At 37.4% G+C, this 21,903-nt stretch overlaps 1 protein-coding gene across 5 annotated transcripts in view; it reads right to left on the reverse strand.

Annotated features, from left to right (window-relative positions):
- Positions 1 to 21,903, reverse strand: part of CDK8 (cyclin dependent kinase 8) — a 72,418-nt gene that overhangs the window by 22,876 nt on the left and 27,639 nt on the right. For 2 of the 5 annotated variants that reach the window (XM_027652043.1, XM_027652034.1), the window contains exons 3-4: positions 15,008 to 15,118; positions 11,800 to 11,940 (exon numbers count right to left, since the gene is read on the reverse strand). In XM_027652043.1, coding sequence (XP_027507844.1) covers positions 11,800 to 11,940; positions 15,008 to 15,118 — 252 coding nt within the window. Of the gene's footprint in view, positions 1 to 11,799; positions 11,941 to 15,002; positions 15,119 to 21,903 lie in introns of those variants that run through there. The other 3 variants (XM_027652061.1, XM_027652053.1, XM_027652068.1) reach the window with 3 other exon arrangements.

A 21,903-nucleotide genomic window follows, 5' to 3' on the forward strand; every position in this document is an offset into this window, starting at 1 on the left:
TCCTTTTCAATTTAAAAAAAAAGCAGTTTAACTTGAAAAGAACAACGCTAAGCAAAGGGCTTTTATCCCTAAATTGTTTTGCTTTTGCAATCATGACCTCAATGATTCTATTAAGATTTATATTTAATGACTTTATATTTTAGACTTCAAAGTATTAAACAATACAGGAACAGAATCAAAAACACAACTCTACAATCATACCAAATCAAAACTGAACTTCTTCAATTGTATGTGAGCAAGTGCCTGAGAAGTATGAAACACAAGTTAAAAATGTCTAGCTGTGAAGTTCATAATTCAATGGTATGGAAAAAATAATCAAAAAGGTTTAGAAAGACAGCTGCAAGGGCTTAGCAAAATGTAGCCTGCTTAAAAGAGTACTTCTGTGGCATAGCAGTAGAAATTTTAATATATTGTTGTGGTTTATCACTTCCCAGTTAAGTCCTCAGACAGGAAGAGCTGTGAAGCAAAACCTACTAGGCTTTGGTCTATGACCAACAACACATTCAACGTTCATGCTTCTTCAAGTACATCTCTAACAACCTTGTTAATCTTCAAGCAGTCACAACATACACCAAAATAGTTCCTTATTATCAAGGTGGGATGCTCCCTTATTGCATTAGAGACTGGAACTGTCTTTTTGGAATATTTTCTGATTGAAGAAAATAATCCATTTTCCTTCCACTTTGAACAAAACTGACTACTTCAATGCTAAACAGCACTCTCGCACAATAACAGTGTCAATACACCCTCATTCAAGTGATAGTATCAGCACTTTTCTGAAGTTAATTTCTTTCCTTGAATTCAAAGATGTGTATTCACAATCAAGATCATTTCTGTTGCATCTATTAACTGATTTGGGGCTTTAAAATAAATTATAATCAAAAGACCACCACAACCACTGGTGAAAACAATGGCTCCACAGAACTCAACATGTATTAAATCTAAGCATCAAAACACTTTTTATTACAGAACACATTAATTGTGAAAAGTACTGGAAAATTAAGAAAACCTATTTTAATGTAATACTTCCTGTAATTATTTTCCTATAAAGAACATCCCAGAGCTGTTTAAAATAAATAAATCAAGCATCTAAATAAAATTCTCATTAAAACTTGGAGTTGTTAAAATAGCAGTAACAGCCAAACAAAAACAAAACTCTAAATTATCAAAGCACACATGCTCAAAAATTTTAAAAGTACAGGAAGTGTTTGGCAAGATAAAAGGATGCTGTATCTAGGCCAGGGAGGCCTTCTGCTACTTACCATCAACTGTATTTTATCTCTGTTTCAATCTGATAAAAGCTGTTGGTCTCACTATTACATTTTTATGCACTGAACACAGTCCAAAAATTTCCTTTCAAAGCCTGTACACCACTAATACACAGGCTTTTCTATCACTTTCATTGGATCTGAATTCAAGTTGAAAGAAAAAAAAAATTAATTACATTTCTCAGGACATCAGGACAAGCTGCAGGGCATGACTTTCTGTATTAAGTCTCCAAGAAAGAAAAGGTGGGTATCATAGGCCAAAAATACTACTATAGCAGGAAAATCTAACAAGTCAAATATCATTAACACATCATTCAAAAGTGTAGTAACAAACTTTACACATTAAAACAATCAATCTTGAAGAAATATATTTCCTAAGGGTTTTGCTAAAGCAGCAGAGGTCAGGATGACTCCAGATGCTGTGGACACATCAGAGCAGGATCAAATGCAAGAGCAGAGCGTGCTCTGAAACTGGTTTTTAGGTACTATGTTATTCCACATATAATTCCAACTCCTTTTTATATTTAGAGTTCTGTCTCACAAGTAGGGATTTTGAATGAGTAATAGAAACACTGAGTACCATTTTTACTCATTAATTTTGTTGGAGCAGTTTCCACAGGTTGACAGATATTCAGTACTACTGTAATGTCATACATCCCAACCCTTTCACACAAAGGCAGAAAATTGCCTTATTTACTCCTTGGATTGCATGCAGTTGTGGTAACTCATACCATTTTTCTTAACAGCCCTATTTTATTGTTTTTCATTTAAATAATACTTTCATTGCTTCCATATCACTCTATTTGTATTGACTAACACAACTCCCCCTGTTCTGGATTAAGAAAAAATAACAAAGGTGAAAAACCTAAGTAATTTATTAGTATGCACTTTCCAGTGGTTGCGTGGGCTTTCTGTTTACCTGTTAAAGCAACTTTGTATTTCAAACAACACCTTAAAGATTGTGTTTTGTGTCACTAATGTTAAGAGCAAGACATGAAGCTGGGAGTTCATAAAGAACAAGCTTTTTATAAGTTTACATAAGTTTGTCCTATTTATAAGGTTACTTGAAAACTGTTTAGATTTAATCAAATGACTGTTTTCTTATAATCTTTTCCTCTACGAGTATAAATCAAACAAAACACAGCATCTTCTTTCTACAGCAGACTGCAGTAAAAGCATTTACTATGGCTCCTGCCTGTATTTTGAACAAATGCTCTCTCTCACAGCATTTAACGTGTTAACTTTGACACAATCTTAAGGTATTTAGCAGTTAAAAAAAACCCAAACAACAAAACTAAATTTCAAACTGTATCTGTTTCTAAAATCATACTCTAGGGTTTTTTTAAATCCTACTGCAGCGATTTTATTGACTAAGCTTACTTCAAAGGTAGATTTGTGATGAAAGAGCTTCCGATCCCCCATACCTCTCTCAGGTCAGAACCACAAGTTTGCTGATACTTTTTCTGTCTGGCTAGTACAGCTCATCACCTTAGTGGCAGAAATGCCATCTGAAGTTTCTAGAATGCCTTTCCTCTGTAGAAGTCTTACCTCTAAATGTATTTATCTAAATGGATATGAGTTATTGCAGCCACTTTACCTCTAACTACTGCAGGGCAATGCACTGAGATGACTTGAGTTAACCTTCAAACAGTGATACCTACATTACTCTTTCCAGCACCAGAATTAGTTACTTGGCCATCTTGGAAAGCCAGCACATGAAAAAACAGGCTAGTAATGAAAGAACAAGTTCATAGTTACAGAAAACAAAGAGATCTACTATAGTCCTCCCATGAGCTCATGTATTTGCATTGTCAAATGTGTCATATATATACAGGTGGATAGATAGAAAAATTATCTATGTATCAGGTATCCATCTATGAATGATATTCCTCAATATTACTTACATGACACCCATATAATTTTCATTACATTATTCTACTTTAGTTATCAATCTACTCAAATGCCTTGGAATTTAAGTTGAAGTATTTCTAAGCCTGAAAAAAGTAATAGCAGAAGTATTTTACCAGTTGGCTCTGGTGCAACTCTCAATGCATTTCTCCCACAACACATGCCCTCCTGTATCTGACATCTATTTCTCATGAAATTTGAAAGAAATGGTCTGTTTTGATATCCTATCTTTTTACCAAATGTACCTGAATTTTGCTAACAGATACAAAGCTTACTTGGGGGAAACTAACAAAGAACCAGCTTGCAGAGGTGATCTTTATCTCCTTAAGCAGCTACACAGTATCAACACATCAACACAATGGGGTTTTTTCCTTGTAAAAACAGAACTTGTTTTTTTTTTATATACTATTTTTTCCTAGAGACTGTAAAAGCAATGCTATTATTTTGCATATCTAGAACTCTAAAGCACCACCTTGTTTCCAGTTCACAAGTCAATATGCAATATGAGGACACTTGTGTTTCTGGTGCTGTTATTAAACATATATTCCACCAGACAAGGACAAACTTCCCAAAGGCAGAGAAGAGGTCTGCATTGACTTCATATCCTGTAAGGTAAAGATACAAGTGGTTATAAAGATCAGTCCTGAAACACTGGATCTAGTCCTGAAGGACTCCAGGGAAACAAGGAGAGAGAAAACAAAAGCAGTACTCTTCACATTTACAGCGTTTATATTAATAAAAAGAAAAACTACAAGTTGCTTTCAGATTCAAATTTGTAGTTCCCCTTTTGCAATGGTTCTTCACTGCCTCTTAATCTGCCTAGGATTACTGGTTAAAATTATTTGATTTACAATGATGTAGAAATGTTAGGGAAAAAATACTCCACTTCCATTGCTTCTTGTGTCTGACAGTTCTACAGCAGATAAGGCAAAAATATATCACTAAAACATCAATAATCATGTAATGCAACTTCATGTCTACAAATACTAATCTGTGTTGCACTTGTATGTCCCCAAGACACGTTGTGGCAGTTCAATAGAAGTTGACACTGTTTACAGAACTCCAAATTCAGAAACTCTATTTGTATTTTCTCCACGCAATAACAGTCTTAGAGTAATTCTGCCTAGGTTTGGTCACATTATTGAATTGGTAAATTAGCAAAGCTCCTCTTATAATACATATATTGCTCTCTCTTGACCTCCCCTTTAAACTTTGGACAAAGATTGTATTTACTGTAGTTTCAAAACAAGATATACCCACTAATAGAGCAAAAAATAGTTGCCAGTATTATTGCCAGCTGTAAACATGAAGGTTGCGAGACTTCGGTTTAATCACCACAGAGGATTAATTATTTTGACGATGGTTTATGGAAAAGAAATACTGAGCTAAAAAGCAGAAAAACTAAATTTAGGTTCCACCAGACAAAGCGTAAGTCAGTACTCCAGACAAACAGATACAGTCAGATCTTCTGGAAACACCTGTAGAAGGTAATAAAAGGCTACAAAAAATTACAGATAAGGTTGGACTCAGCAATCAGGTAAACGGGGCTTTGAACAAAAGCAGGAGTCTAAGAGAAGTGGATTTGAAAAACCCATACCTGAAATAGAGATTTCCGACCTTTTCTTGCACCTTACTTTCATTTGAATCAACTTAAGAAACGAGCTTTTCACTTGGAAATCAGAAAAATACCCACCAAATGTTCCCCTATTCAGCACTCCATCTTATTATTAATTTGAAACTAACAGCACAGTGTGGTAAAATATTATCAAGATTTTTAGGACACTTTGCTAAACATCAGTTGCTTGGATAAAAATTTTCAGGTGTTTTCTGTTGATCTCACATATTACATAAATCTTTGAGTTTATAGTATCCTTTCACTATCCTTAATTAAAACTTGTTAAATGGCCTTGCATTTTCTTATAAGAGATCTAAGGTTGAAGATGATCAACCTATAAAAAGCTATGAAAGAATACATTCATATTCAGGAATTACTTGAATGGATGTTCCCTGTGAATTAAAAAAAACAAACTAAAAACTTTTCACTATCTTTAAAGACTGTCAATTTAAAAAATCACCAGGAAGCCTTGCAATGAAGACCCAAATACAATTGGAGGAGTAGACTAAATATTTTGTTTTCATTTATATTTTCCATTGGATTCCAGTACTTAGCACCTCCAGCTAAGAATAAAAGATATAGGGCTAATCCAATAAAGGTCTAAAAATACAAATCTCTGTAACACTTTAATCCTATAGAACTGACAGGTTTTTTAATATCTTTAGGTATCTCTTTCTAGAGACACTAGTGTTACACAAGTGTTTCATACCAAAGTCCATAACAACTGATGATCCAGTAGAAGTATATCTTTCATTTTTTGACCACACAGCTTCCAAAAAAACTTTTGGTGATATGTCACCTTTTTTCTTCAGGAAAAGAAAATGGTACCACATCCTCCCCCTCATCATACTGCTGTCAAGATACATTGCAAAAACGTCTTCCTTTGCTGCAAAGGTTTCGTATTTCACTGCGTTCTTCACATTGTTACTTATTCCATATGAGCTATTTGATCTTTCATATTCACCTTACGCTTACTCCCTCATAGCTCCCCATCCCCTTGGTTTCTCTTCTATTATTTGTCATGAGCTGGATTTTAGACTTTGAAAAAACAGTAATTTTTCAAGACAGATCAAATGATAAAGATATAACACATTCACAGAATGGCTGAGGTTGGAAGGCACCTCTGGATATGATCTGCCAGCTTGTTGAGGGTGTGCTTTCTCTCTTTGTTCACATCACTGACGATGATGTTAAACAGCACTGGTCTCAGAATCAACCCTTGGGACACCACTCTAGTGACTGGTGTCCAGCTCAGTTTCATGGCACTGATCACAATCCTTTGAGCCCATCAACTCAGTCAGTTCTCAATCCACTTCACTGTGCACTTCCTGGTCTCTACTTCATTAGTTTGTCTACAAGGATGTATGGGATGCAGAGTGGAAAGTCTTACTAAAGGAAGCAATATCCACTGCTGTTATGCCATCCATCAAGTTAGTCACTGAAGGCTTTCAAGTTGGCTAACCACGGTTTCCCCTTCATAAAAATCCATGTTGACTACTCCCAATCACCTTCATATCTTTCAGATGCTTGCAAATGCCTTCCAGGAGGATTTGATCCATCACCTTTCCAATGATCAAGGCAAGAGTGATTGACTGGCATGTAATTTCCCAGATCCTCCTTGAAGACACGAGTGACATTTCCTTTTTTCCTCACAGGTACATCCCCTTCCTTATGGCTATGACCTTTCAAAGAAAGTGGTCTCACAATGATTTGCATATATGAATATGAAGCACATTATATTATGTATCTCTATAGGCTTCTCTACGGTAAACTCAAAGATCTCTACACAAACTCACACATCTCTCCATACTTTTCTAACTGGAAGGCTGGTAGTACTCAGGCAATATGCTCCACTTCTACTTTTAAATCTGCATTTGTATAAAGTTGACAGACATAATTCAGTCAAAAGTTTGACCTAAGAGGCTATTTTCTTTCAAGTTTTTTGGGTTGTTTTCCTTTTTTTGGTGGTGTCTCTCTTTTTTTTTTTTTTTTTAATCACTGGCATGAGAACCAAATACTTAAGTTTTGCAATCTCCTTTGATCATTTCTATATTTGGATTAGTTACTCGTTTGAAAGTTTAATCTAAGACAAAGAAAATACTAAGAAAGGCAGGTAAGGGAGTAGTCATGTTCCCCATAAATAGAAGTATTAAGGTACACTAGATATTATTTTAACTATAGAATATTTAAAATTATAGTAAACTACAACTCAGAGAAAAGGATGTAATTGTAAGCATATGCAAGAAAACAAGGTTCTGCCAGACACACCGTTCTTCTGTGATCTCACGAAAGCGCACATCTAATGAAAAACACCTTGCAAACAAAAATCCTGGGAAATGTAACAGCTGATAACCAAAAGAGTGACTGGGCTTGGACTGGGCTTTTTTTTTTTTCCTCCTCTGAAAGAAAATCACTACTGAGTCATTATAATGCCTTTCGGGAAACGATGCCTATTATACCTGTTGATATACTTAAACAGAGTAGAATAGAAAACCACTCTGCTTTTAAAAGCTGCAAACTTCTTTCTAGTAATGTGCACAGCTTTTCCTATTATTTTTTTCTTCTTTTTAAGCATTTAGGTTCATTCCTTCAAATGACCGCAGATTTGGCAGCTCTACAGCAAGACCAAAGGGCATTCCTGTATTTCTGAAACCATCATTGAGTATTGATGAGGGAGAAATCCTTGGATTCTAAAGCTCTAATGGGGAAAATGGTAAGCTGCCAGGGTAAAAGTTCCACATATTTAGCTTTGCCTAATGCACACGATTAAGTGATTCACCTTCGAGAGCCTGGCAGTGGCTTCTCCTCACTCATTAGAACATCTCTAATCCCAAACCTGGCAGTAGGTATCCTTGGGAAGAGTCCAGGTCTCAGGAAGTTATGTTCCAACTATAATAAAGCTTGACTACCTCAAAGCAGCAGTTTAGCTGAGCTACACAGTACGCATTCACTAGCAATATCCTGCGCTAGTTTGCAAATGCTCACATCCACAGTGACACAGTCCCAGACTAACTAGGACACAGATGTTATTGACAAAGGTTTAGAAACTGTCATTCCTTTGGCAAGATACAGGAGGAGGGGAACAGGAAGCAGGAGCCCAACACTGTGTTAACCCCTCTTCCATACCTGGCTTGCCAAGTGGCAATTCATCTGTTCAACACCCACTCACACCCCACATAAAGAGATGAGCCAGAGAATGTAGCCTGAAGATTTAGAAACAAAAATAATTTTATCCTAGTGTCCCAGCTGCAGTACTATAAGTAAGACCTGTGAGATTTCCTCTGTGGTTTTTTGTTTGTAGTTTTTTTGGGGGTGTGGTGGTATGCTTTTAAGCATTGCTGCACCATGGAAGTACTTCAAATAGTTTAGATGCAAATTCTATTATTAATGTAAATTGCAGACTAATCTTACTGTCAGTGACCACACATGTAGTGGAGGGGTGCTCCTCTCTTAGCTGAGACTGGATCCTGACTGTGTAGACAGGACTACTGCAAAATATTACTAAAGATGCACTTTCAAATACTAACAGGCATGGCACAAAAGTTACTGTACCATGCAAAGGGACTGCTGTTTTGAGTCCATTACTTGAAAAAACCTTCCAAGCATGCTGTAAAATGCATCTTCTCTTTTCCCTTGCTGTTGAGGTTGCAGACTGATGAAAACAGATCTATGGATAATCTTCTGCTTATGCTTATTTTTAGTATAGAATAAGAACTTGCAGTAAAGGAAGAAGTCCAATAGCTGGATATTATAAAATGGAAAAAATACTAGGAAAAGAAGTAAGCAAAATGCATGCTTCATAACTAAATTCAAAATATTATTAAAACTGTAATTGATGCACTTTGTGGTAATTATATGAAGCATTCTTATTTCCTTCCTGCTACAATCAGAGCATGAATAAACTATCTGCTTTCAATTACTTTAAGCCATGAAATTTAAAAAAGCTGAAGAATATGCAAGTGAAGTAAGAAATTTAAAAAAGGCTGGCATTTATTTGTTGAAAAATTCTACTGGGGTGTTTCAAAGACTTATGGAAAATCTAACTACTGAAGCACTGCAGTATTCAAAGATAAATGCAATCAACATCTCCCCTGCTCTGATGGAAATGGTGACCTGGCTTTCATGCACCCAGAGAAAGAAAAAAAACCAGTTAACTACTTAAATAGTTAAGTTAATGTAAAGATTTGTAGGTATTTTCTTTGTTAAAGACAAACCATGAATACAAAATTCACAACAGACAATTGTTGTCTTCTTACAGTTTTTACCGTTTCATACAGAAGGATAGTCATTTATACAAATCTTAAATAAATTAAGATTCCTTGATTCCAACACTGTGAAGACAAATTTCAGTCTTAAGTTCCTGTGATTTAATAGCCACTAAGTTTTACTGTGTGGCTTGTGGACACTAGCAAAAAAGGAGTTGCTTTATGCTATACTTTGTTTCTGGTTACATAAGTCAAGATCTCAAACTCCAGAACATTACCTACCTAAAAGCTAACTTCACTAAGACATCTTAAAAAAAAACCCCAACCACCAAAAAACCCAACAGAAAATCAAACCAAAAGCAGAAAATTGCACTTAGATGGAAGATAATCATATAAATAACTCATACCCTTTAAAAAAATCCTTAGTCTATGAGAGAGAAGTAGCAAATAACAGATTTTTCTGCCAAAGTACTACACTCTTTAGCTTTCTACCACCCCCAAGCACCATCACTCTTATAATAGCTAGTATATGACATGAAAGCAAGCGTGTTACTTAAGCAGCTCTGTGGGTGTATCTAAATCCAGGAAAATATAAACCACCTAGAAACTACAGCAACACCTATCATTTTAAAGGCACAGTAAGAAAAACATAGTAAATCTGTCCAGCCATCCAATCTGGAGTTAAAATCGACGACTTAACACTGTTATTCCTGAAGAGTAACATATTCTGGAATAGAAAACCACATCTAAGCATTAACATCAGTTATTCTGCTTTGAATCAGAATATAGGTGCTAGCAAAGTCCCAATTTTTAGCTTTACTTTTCACCACCCTGTCTTTCTAAGACAAAACACTAGGTAGAATCCTTTTTGTTACTCAGGTTACTCCCAGGAACTCTACGACTAAAATAAAAGGAAGAGAGCATTGGTAGGTACAATTCTGTCTTTTGTCCTGTATGAAACACGTGCCTTCTAGATGCAGCTCAAACTGGACAGTTTCAAAATGACAAGCCTGAAGGTTTCCACAGACAAGGCAGCACAGGCAGCCCCTGTACAGCTTTTATAGGATTCTCACCAAAACAGCTTGACAAGGTTCCGGTGGGAAGACCTCTCAGTCTCTGCCTTAAGCTTTTGGTCTTTTCCTCAGATTATCAAAAGATAGCCAATTGTGAGGTGGATTTTCTGCTGGAAGAAAACTTCATGCTGGACTGAGACCACCAACTCATTTCACACAGACCAGAAAATGAGATGGTAATAGTTTTTTGCAGTTGCCAACTTATACTGTATTTGAGCTACAGACCTAGATGTGAAAGGCTCTGTAAAAAATTACCCATCTCCTGAGCCATCCAGTTAACAACATGCATGGTTTTCTTTTAAGCCTAACTGAGTTTTAAGTTAACAAATTTTCTGAAACTGTAGAAAGTAAAATATGAGAATAATCTGATTCTTGATAACAGGTCATTTACTTTCTGTATGCCTCTTAAAAATATACTGAGAGTACTATTGAAGGTAGAACATGAAAGGAAGACATTACATTTTGGTTTCAAACCAAGTTTTCTAAGTAGTAAGATGCACTATGAATTTCTTTATTATATTTTGCTCCACTACTTTGAGTTATCACAAGACCACCAGAATATTTTTGATTTTCTTTTTTCCACTCAGTGCTGAGGCTTTTGTTCTATTCCTAAAACCAGGAGCAAATTAGAAGCAACATTCATACAATGACTTCAATAAAACAAAGCTTCTTTGTATTTCAGTTCTGAAAATGATGTTTAGCAGAGATAAATCTTTTCCCATCTTTTAAAAAGAGATATTGGCAATCTGTAAAAGCATGTATCAGGCATGAAAATAGACAAATAACTAGTCCTTGACCACCTTCCTAGGAACACTACTAAAACCTGTTCAAAGACTAAAAGGAAGAGTAATAAGGAAGCCAGACTTATTGCACCAAACAGAATAGAACTGGTAATAAGGACTCAGAGCAATGAAAGGTCAAAGTAATGATACTCTCATACACAAATGAAATTTCAATAATTAGAACTATCATATGTAGGTATCATACTTTGATAGCATTTTTTTTTCACTTTACTTCTAAGAATAAGAGCTAAAGACAACTGGCTCAGGAAAACTACCAAATTTTAAGACAACAGACAAAACAAGGCCAGCTAGCTATGAGCATATTCAAGGGCAAATAGATAAGAATTGGTGAGATTCACCAATTTAAAAGAATTTGATGACTAAAAAACACTCAGGTTCAAAACGTTTTGCTTACACTGTGGTTTGGATAAACAGCAGTTTACTTGCAGAATACTTCAGAAGTTGGCGTGGCTATATTTCTGGTAGATTATAAATATTAGGAGAAGATAATGGCCTTCAAAAGCTACTTTCCTATGTAAAACTTAATTTTAGAGAATTTTTATTTTTCAGCAGTTCTTACAGCCAATCATCCTCTCCCCCACCTACACAAAAGCCTCATTTAGTTATTTATCTTGCCTGCAGTGATACTACCAGAGGTATTTTCTGTACCTCAATGTGCCTGTTATTTAAGTGAAGACTTTTAAAATAGTTTGTTTAGAAAAATCAAAAAAATGAAAACAGCCGTCTGATACACTTGCCCTCATAAGCATATCAGATAACAGCCAGCTTTTAAAATTCACTCTACTAATCAAGGCTGTTTGACTGCAGCGTAAAAATACATATTTATTAGCACAAGCTTTTTTGTTTCCCAGTGATTTTTCATTAAAAAAAACAATCCTTGCCCTCAATCATCATCCCAGTGCTAAAACCCATTGTGGATCCACTTACCAAATCCCTGTGTAACACCCAGTTAGCATGCAGGTAGTGAATACCATCTAGGATCTGATATAACAGCGACTTCACCATTCCTCGAGGTAACTGAACTGGTTTCTTGTTTGCTTTAGAAGCCCTGTGAAACTTGATTATATGCTGCGAAGGGGAAAAAAGAAAGGAAAATAAAAAAAGTGTAATGTTTGCGCAAAAAGACTGCCACTGATTCCTTACACAAACTTCTTAGGTTTTTTCCAACCCCTTATGATTCATTTTCAAAACTAGAAACATGTACCTTAAGTACTAGAAAATTAATACTGTACTAGGTAAAGTGATCACTGTCTCAAGAAAATCTCTCAAAAATGAAATCAGTTTTCGCTGAGGTTTAACCCCAGCAGGCAGCTAAGCCCTACAGAGCTGCTCACTCACTCTCGCACACTGGTATGAGGAATACAAAACCAATACAACTGTCAAAGCTAATTTCCTAGCAGATCACTGATCCTGGAGGTTTTAGAGATGTTTTTGTTTGGGGAGTCTTTTTGCTAAGATATGCTGATATCTTGTCTGTCACATCACATATTACAAGGGCATTACCTCCTACACTATTTCACTTTTAGGTTTTTCTCCTACAGTAATAATGACAGTGTATTATTCAAGACCTAATGCCAAACAGAAACTTTTGCTAACTGTACTGGGAGTTTTTCACATTTAAATCAGAAGCCCCGATTTATTGCTTCTTTATTCACTGTACTCTTAAAACAGTACTCTCAAAACAGAAGCTGCTGACAGAGCAAAGCTATAGATCTGTCCATCTGAAAGTCAGTCACCAGGCCAGACATGGAAAAAACCTTTAGCAATTTTAAGTGTATATACAAGTAATGATGTCTAGCAACAATGAGGAGTCCAAAAGGATTATGTTGTCTTAGCACTTGAGCCTCAGGTGTCACTAACTTCAATAGCAAGGTGTGCCATGGCCATGGTAACCATTTCCATTCGTTTCCTTCAAACACAGGCAATTTCTAGGACAAACTTCTTAATTCTGTAATGGTTTGCACTTCTGTAATCACCAAAACCTGGCACCAAACTTCTATCATGTGTTCTTCCTACCTTCCTGATCTCTCATATTCCAGGTGCTAGTTAGCTAAACCAACTCCCCCACGCCCTTTGGGAAACTGCCTTTCCTCTCTTGCTACAGCCCAGCTCCGTACAGCCTGCCCTCCTTTGCTTCAAGCATCAGGCTTGGCTTTCCTGTGAGGAACAGGCACATTCCTGCCCTGCCAATGATAAAAATGAAGCTGCACAGAGGAAAGAAACACTGATGAAAAGGTGACAGTCCCTGCACAGGCAGCCAAGCACCATGTGCATGAGCATCCCTCAGCTACAAGTTTTCGCCTCCCACTTTCTCCGACTCCAAAGCTAATGTTATTTTTCACACAGTGGACAGAGAGAAGTGAATCTTCAGAGACAGGTAGAAAAACAGATGGCTGTCCTGGACTTTTTTGTTCCTGCTCTAATACACTCTGTGCCCTTTCCCAGCCTTACTCGACACCTGTTGTGCTAAATATGCACAGCACTGGAGGGCTTGGTCCATAGCTGGGGCACAGAGCCAGTCCAGACACTGCAACTAAGTCTCTCTCATCCATGTACAGGGAACAACCAGGAGATGGTATGACTGGGGAGCTTTGGAATTCATACAGCTATGTGCAAGTAAGCATAGAAGTCAAAATTGAGGGTCATTCCTAAGTTACTTATATACAAACCAGTGTTTCATTAACAGAAATGCTTCTGCAGTGATTTAGGTTAAATATGAAGCAATGTAGAAATGTACAAATACAAACAAAGACAGGTAACTAATAGCCACAATCACCCTAACAAATATAAATCCTTGCAGCACATTTTGAAACAGAAAAAAACCTCGAACATTGCTAAACTTCTGTAGCTTAGCATATCATAAATGCAGGGAAGCAGTGGGAAAAAAAGAATGTGCTTGTTTTTCCTCCACATTAAAAAAAAAAAAACAAAACCAAAACCAACTTTACTCAATTTCCTCAAGATGTTGTGTTTTTTGTTTATCAGCCTTCGGAATGTCTCAACATTTCAGCTGTTTGGTAACTTTCTTTGTCTCTAATTTTATTTTGGTAACAAAATCCCAGTGCCAAGTACCAGAACTTGCAAGACACTTAACAGTGAGAAAGTATCTTTGATTTAGCTTAGCAGAAAGAAAACCGACACACTAGTTTTTAGGCAAATGCTACCGAGTTATTCCCAACTACAAGAAACACCATTTTCCAAAACTAATTTTACTCTGATTTGTACTAAGCTACATGCTGAAGAAAAAACAACTCATAACTATTACTGTTAAATTCTTACATGAACACAAACATAAAAACGTCCATCTCATTCCAAATTGCTTCCACTGCACCCTTTGATCTGAATCTTAGTATCTTTTAAGGTTAGTATTACAATATTTGTACCATTGAGAGCAATGGTCAACTTGTATGTCAATTAATTTGAGGCAAACACACCTTTTTTCAGGGAAGTCAAGGTTGCATGGTATTTTTAATTTTTCATGATCCTACTTTATTTTTTTATGTATTCCAAATGGGTATTAAGATTAAAAATACTGAGTTAACACAGGAAAGTGGTATCTATCTTAAAACAAGTACTTTGACTCCAACATGTTTATATTTTAAAGCTCTATCTTGCAATTAGGAATAAACAGCTTTCCTCCCAAATATATAGAATTTCTGCAGAGGAGTTGAGTAAAAATTCTTCCTACTGAAACATATAAATTAAATTTCCATTATATACAGTGGTACTACTCTCACTTCATGTATTCACAGATGACAATCAATGTAACAAACTCTAAACTGTCCTAATCAGAAAATAAGTTTGTCATTTTTCAAAGGGAATTCACTTGCATCATCAATTACATTTTCCTGCACCCTACTTTAACTGTAATAGGCGGTTTTATGCTATATTTATTTAACTAGAGTTCTAGCTACTGAGAACTGATTGTAGATTTTTATTTTCTTAAAGAGATCACAGGTTAACTGTGTACTGTGTTGACTCAACATTTTCCATTGCTTTCCCTTTAGTACTGAAAATGCACCCAACAAGCATGGAGTATGAGGCTATACCGTGCTTAAAATGATGTCTCCCCTGATCTTGTCCCTTTGCTGCAGCTAAAACTCTAAACCTGGTACCTACAAACAATTTACCTTACCCAGAGGTCATGCTCAGCGTAGTCAAAGAGAAGCCACACCTTCCTGTCAGCATGAGAAAGAAACACCTTTTGCAGAGAAATGACATTTGGATGCTTGAGCTCCCGCAGCAACTGCAAAAGACAGAAAGTCCGCAACAGTTATATCCACACATCCAGAGTTGTGAAAGGCCTGGAAAGTCCTTTTAATAGTCTTTGCTACACACTCTACAACACAAATAACAAAAGTTGAAATCTGCAAGTCACAGAGAACCATATATTTTTTTATGAAAAAAAGAGTCCTTGGTTTGAAATCAAAGCTGAAAGCAGGTCATAACCCCCTCAGGACATTCACTTCCTACTCATTTCCTAAAAGTTGAAGTCTGTGTAAACCTCACTATTATCCAGGATCAAGACGACTCCGCAAACAGCCAGCTGTAGCACCTGTCCTTTCCCACAGGTTGTAATCTTCGACAGTGCCATCTGGGGGACCCAGTTTTCTCCTGACTCCCAGTTATCTGAAAACACCACATTTTGGTTGCAAACATTTGAAACTGAATGAGAACTTGTTTCAGAGTCTGTCAATACAGTCAGTTAAATGAAGATGTGATTTGTAAGGTGGAGTCAGCTGATCTACAAGGTCACCACTCCCTACAGAAGAAGGTTCAACTCCCTCCTACAACACAGATTACACCAGTCAGTGCACTCAAGAAGCCACCCATAAAACAGCTCCCAGTTCAAGAGAAAACTACCCCAGATGCACAAAGGCAATGACCTGCTGCGGAGCTCTTGAGCCAAGCACTAACAGCAGAGACAGCCCCAGTGAAGGGACACAGCTAGAAGAACTTCTTTCAGCAGCAGTGAGCCATTAAGCCTGCTCAGCTGCTTCAGAAACTACAGCTTTAACCCCACCAAAAGAAAAGCATGGATGAGATACAACACAACAACTGAATACAGACAGTATCAGTCTATTTGAGCTCTCCTGTTCATATTGCGATCGTATCATACTCACTCAATTGTTAAGAAAGAAACAAAAACTTTATCTAAGCAAACTATGGTCAAGCATGGCTACCCAAGACTAGATGAATTCTTGCCAGCTCAGTCTGTCAGAAATGATGACATTTGTAATAAAAAGAATTGTGACAAATATCTCTAATTAAAATTTTGGAGACGGTCAAATAAAGTGAAACAAAGAACTTTCATTAATAGCGCGCTGGGTGCAGTGCACTCGTGACCAGGTCCGAGCACACCCCAAATGCGAGGGATGAGCCCTTTTAAGACTCTTTGATTTACATAACCACTCCCTCGCTCCTCCCATGCCAAGCCTTCCTCTTTTCTTCCTTAAAAGGTGACATAGTCTTCTTCTTCCAGTCCATTGGTTGTTTTAACCAACCTATCAAGTTGTTTCCCTGCCCCCAGCCGCATGGTCCCTTGGCAGTGAGCCCAGACTGGTCTTACTGCCTTACATACCTTCCGCCCTGCCTTCACACCATAACTGTAACAGTAACTGTAAGCAACCCTGTAAGCAGAACAGTAAGCAGCAATAGGTAACTGTAAGCAGAACAGTGAGCAGCCCACCAGTCCTTGGCCATAAAATGGCTCCCCAACCCCCCAAATAAAATGACCTCCAGGTATCTCGGCATGAGGCAACCATGGAAACCGCTGCTTGTAATAAAACCGTCTTATTCCCTGCAGAATGGTTAAGGGTTTGGGTTTTATTAAAACAATGGAAATTTAAACTACTATTTGAATATGCAATTTTACTTCTGAGAATGAATTATTTTCAAGAAAATATAATTTTCCCTCTACGTAATAGAGGAAACAAAAAAAATTCATTCCTTTCTACTGATACCTTTGTCACATATGGTAACTTTTTAGAAGCTGCTGAGACAGTAAAATGGAGGTAGATATCCGCATGTTTGTTTCCTTCTTTTCTATTTCATTTGAGATAGACTCCCATCCCTACTCACTGAGTTGTCTTCAGTGTGCCATTTCTTGAGCAAGAGGGCCTATAGCCCACAGAGAATTTCTCTCAAATATGAGATCAAACAGGGAGACAGAGTTGAGACAAAGCAACAATACAAATCAATGCAGAAGGCAGTAGTTTCAGCATGGTAAAACTCTTAAGATCTGTCAAAGCATTACATCAAGGCACTTTAAGGCAGGATCCACAAGAAGTATGGAATTCCTTAAATTCTTCTAATTCCTACAGAGCGTAAGATCAGCATGGGAAAACCCAAGAAATGCTTATTTGTAAATTTTTATCAATTACAGGTGGGAACTGCCTGTGGTAAGTTAACCCCAGCCAGCAGTTAAGCTTCACATAGTCACTTTCTCACCTTTCTCAGTCAGATGTGAGTGGAAGAACAAAAAAAAAGCAAGCAAATTTTTGAGTGAAGATAAGACAGTTTAATAAGTAAAGGAAAGAGGAAATAAAGAAGCACCAAACCCACAACAAAACAAGAGAAGCAATGCAAAGGCACTCACAACTTCCCACAAGAAGACTGATGCCTAGCCAGTCTCAAAAGGGAGGAGAGGCAGAGTGGGAAATAGAGAAAGCCTGAACACTGTCAGCAATAGCCAAAACACTGGCGAGTTATCAACACTACTTTAGCCACAAATCCAAAACACTGCATCCTACAGACTGCTATGGATAAGATTAACTGCATGGCAGACAGAGCCAGTATAGCATGAAAGACCAGCCTCTCAATGGTGAATGAGGTTACAGTGTTTAAGGATACACTGTGCCAGTCCTTATAACGCAAGAATTTTTGTTTAATCAGCATAAATTCACATCTTAAATTTATGCTAAACATCTTGATGAATTAACTGTACCAGAAGACTGCATGACAGTTCAGCAACTATGCATCCATATCAAAATGTCATCAGACTTCCTGTGGCCTGATGGACACATCTCTACCAGACACAGACTATTCCTCGATGAAATATGCAGATACTAGTAAGAGTTCTAGAAAATAATATTAATTTTCTCTTTTCCTGTCCTATTTTAAGTCTGTCCTAATCTTTACTCCAGAGGTAGCAGCTATCACTTAGCTAGAAAATCCAATCTCTATACATCAAATCTGATTCAGCTTGGAGAGCACACCAAGAACCCATCACCAAAGCTGGTCCAGAATATCACATAAAGGTGAGAAAATTTTGAGTATTGCAGCAGAAAGCTTTCCTGTCTGCACTGTGAGGCAACATAGATATAATTCTCATTCATTTGTGCTAGAGGTAGTCAATCCTGCAGACTTGGAGATTCACAGCATTCCTTGCTTTTTCCTCCCCAGTCCACCTTGATCACTGTCTTTCTTGCCTTTTATCTTTCCTCTAAACATTCCAGTAGTCCTCTCAAATGCCCCAAAAAACCCCTATCCTCCTATTTGATCTAGAGCAATCTGCTTTCCTTCTCATCAGTGACAAAGCCCCCACTGGCCCTCCTCAAGGACACATCTGAGAAGTTCCTTTTGTGGTCCATCACCAACGTTTAAGGAGCTCTGACCTTTGTTACTGTCACTGATGGCAGCTGTTACTGTTTGTGCATCTGTGTACTCAGTTTATCATTATTGCTGGTTTCTGCCTTTGCCTCTTGTGCTAAATAGCCGTTAACTACAGTCTGCTTAAAAAACCTGATGGGTTTGGTCAAAGCCAGACAGCTACAGGCACCCCAGTGAATAGGATGGCTAACATACAGCAGCAAAAAAGATCACTGCAGTGGTGACAGATAATTCTTGAATCACTGTCTTGGAAAGGTTGAAACTCTCAGAGTGATAAATGCAAACAGTGTCTGAAGGGCAGAAAGAGCTCATGCAGATCATAACACATCACACAGTCCGTAACGAGCATTTTCAGTAACCTCATTCTCCATGAACCAGGCCTCTCTAGCCCATATGCCACATGCCTCTCCTACCAGATGATATGATTTGTGTCCAGCAGCTGACAGAGTTCAAACAAAGACAGTTCAGATAAAGTAGACTGCAAGAAACATGGTCTGAGTATTGGTATGATGCCTGGTAATGATAAAACCTCTTATTTGGTCTAATGACTCTGATACCTAATTGCTTCTGTCTCTCCTAGTTCAGTTCTGTAGAACACAAAGAGAAAGAAAAAAACTATGTGTCTGGCTATCAGTAAATTGCCTTCCTTTTCATCTGTGTATCACATGATGATTCAAATCTATTCTCTCAACCAGAAAGGTTTCCCTTTTATTGGTTAGACCCTCTTTAAAGAAGGCAGACCCAAAAGACCTTTAAAGAAACAGAAATCAGCAAATGATGAAGATGCCAATACATCTGGTTTGACTTGAGTGTTAGAAGTCCACGTTGTCCCTGACTGGTCTTGCCCTTGCTTTCATATTGTTCAAGATCCAGCAAGGGAAACAGCATCCCTAAGTGCAAGTCCTGGGCTTGCACTGAGGTTCCCCCACCTCCCTCTTGAAATGCAGAAATACTCCTTCCACAGTCATAGGGCAGCTGGGGGACAGTAAAGAAAAGTGTCCCAATGATGCATAAAATCGTTAAATTGCTTCATAAACCAGGACAAAGTGCAGTAAGCCAGGATGTTATTAAATAATCAACAGCAGCATTAAGGGAGCCTGGCAAACTGCTGCATGACTAAAGCCAATCTTTTCTGTCACTAACAACAATTATCTTTCACATCAAATATGAGCTGAACTCAGCACAATTCTTTATGAACATGACCTCCTTCCTCCGGTGATATTCCCACATTTCCCATAAAGCTCTCCAGCACTTCTCATGAGCCAAGACACTGCACTCTTCACATAAGCGAGGATTTCTAGCTATACCACAAATGCCATTCCACCCTGCTCTTGATGCTTGCTCATCTTTGTGGTGTGTGGGGAATGTTAACCTGCTTAGTGCTGCAATATTACCTTGCTTCTAAAATTCAAGTTGCATCAGGTAGGTTTAAATTAGTAATCAGGAAAATTTCTTCACCCAAAGGCTTGTTAAGCAGTGGAACAGGCTGCCCAGGGAAGTGGTTGTGTCACCATCCTTGGAGGTATCTAAAAGACATGCAGATATGGTGCTAAACCACTGGTTTGGTGGTAGATTTGGCAATGCTGGGTTAATGGTTGGACTTGATGATACAGGTCTTTCCAAACCTAAACAGTTCTATAATTCTATAAATGGAGCACAGACTCATTTGTTAGAGCAATTGGCCAGGTGACCTAGTCTAGGAGTTTCTCTGATGTCCTGATCAGGACATTAGCTGTTTTAGAACAAGCAGCTCCTTGCCCTCACAGCCTTCATTTGAGTGCCATGCAGCACACTTCTTCCAAAGCTTAGAACAATCAGAAAGCTGGCTACACACAAAGTCATCAGCAATATCAACCAAACATTCATTTAAACGAAATGCACTGTTGTGTTATCTTTGCTAGTTTAATGGCATAAATTCAAACTCCAATCATCATCCTATTCTTCAAAAAGATTCACATCAGTTTCACCAAAGGATCCAGCAACAACATCATATATTAACAGCCATGCCATGGCCTGAAGATGGAAAAATGGGCAAACAAGGACTTGGAACAGAAAGCAGATTGCAGTTGATGCAGAAAGGCAATTTTCAGACTGGAAAGTGATGGACAAAGATTTAGTCATCCTGTAACAGATAAGATGCCAGTGGAATTAATGCTACAACAGATGAGTATAGGCAGTAGTGAGACATTACCTGAAACACCATGCATAATTCTGGCCAGTTCAGAGAAGATTAATTCCAACTGCAACAGGGCAAAGAAAGATCAGGCCTATGCCCAGAGGAAGAGAGAGCCTTCAAGGCTCAAAGGAAACAAGCAAGGCTCAAGGTTCAAAGGAAACCAGCAAGCCAAGCCAAAATGCTTATAGCCTGCCAAAACAAAGCCAGAGAAGAAACAGTCTGTATCTCTCTTTAAAATGAAAGCAGAAAAGCTATTCTAACTGACAATATTATCATAAAGGGGTATGAATTAGTCATGATTAATTTTGGCTTAAGGGCTGAATAATATTTATAGAGTCACTACTACAATGAGACTTGGGAACTGCCTTCAGAGATTTTTCTTTTCCTTACACATTTAACTTGTAGTTTGCTAAATTTTTGAAGGTACACTTTGCTCATCTACAAGAACAGGAGAAGAATATGATGACTGGAGATGTCACCCAGTTCTAAGCCACAAAAAAATCTGAAAAAGCTTTCAAATCATTATTCTTGGTTTCCTAACAAACACTGGAGCTCTACTCAAGTACTTTAAATTTGTTATTTAAAAGAAACCCCAAATTTATCACACAAGTTCTTAAATCCTAAGTTGCCTTAGCTGCTACCCAGTAGATTCAAGATCTATTTGCTTCAATGTAAATATAATTTTACAGTTTCATACTCTCATGAGTCAGATATTTCACAATACTAAAAAAAGAAAAGAATACCTGCTCAAAGTACATGCTGTTTTCCTTTTAGAAGTGTTCAAATGTGTACAAAGGCAATGTAACAAAGTTATAATACTGCTCACTCTAAGAATTTTTTATGAAGCTGACAATACATTTCTGAAGCTCCGGTTCTTCAGACAAAGCAAAAATTTCACATGGTTGTATATTTTATTTTTTTTAAGTCCTAAATATGCAAAAAAAGAAGCCTGACAACATAAAACATCAAGAGGAAAAAAATGTATTTCTGTTTTTAACTTCCACCATTTCTAAAACAAATGAGTTCTATGTAATCTCACATGCACATCAATATTTATTAGCATCTCCTATGTCCAAACACATTCAGAGTGTTAGAAGAGGCATTATTAAAGGTCCTCTGAAAGTAAGGAGATGGACAAAGAACCCAGATGAAGCAGACACTGGATGTCAAGCTCGGTCAAATTCTGCTGTTCACACAAAACATGATTCCTAAGGATTTCAATTAAAACATTTAATCACAATACC

Source organism: Corapipo altera, unplaced genomic scaffold, assembly GCF_003945725.1.
Source record: "Corapipo altera isolate COAL_440 unplaced genomic scaffold, ASM394572v1 0, whole genome shotgun sequence".
In the NCBI taxonomy this organism is placed as follows: Eukaryota; Metazoa; Chordata; class Aves; order Passeriformes; family Pipridae; genus Corapipo; species Corapipo altera.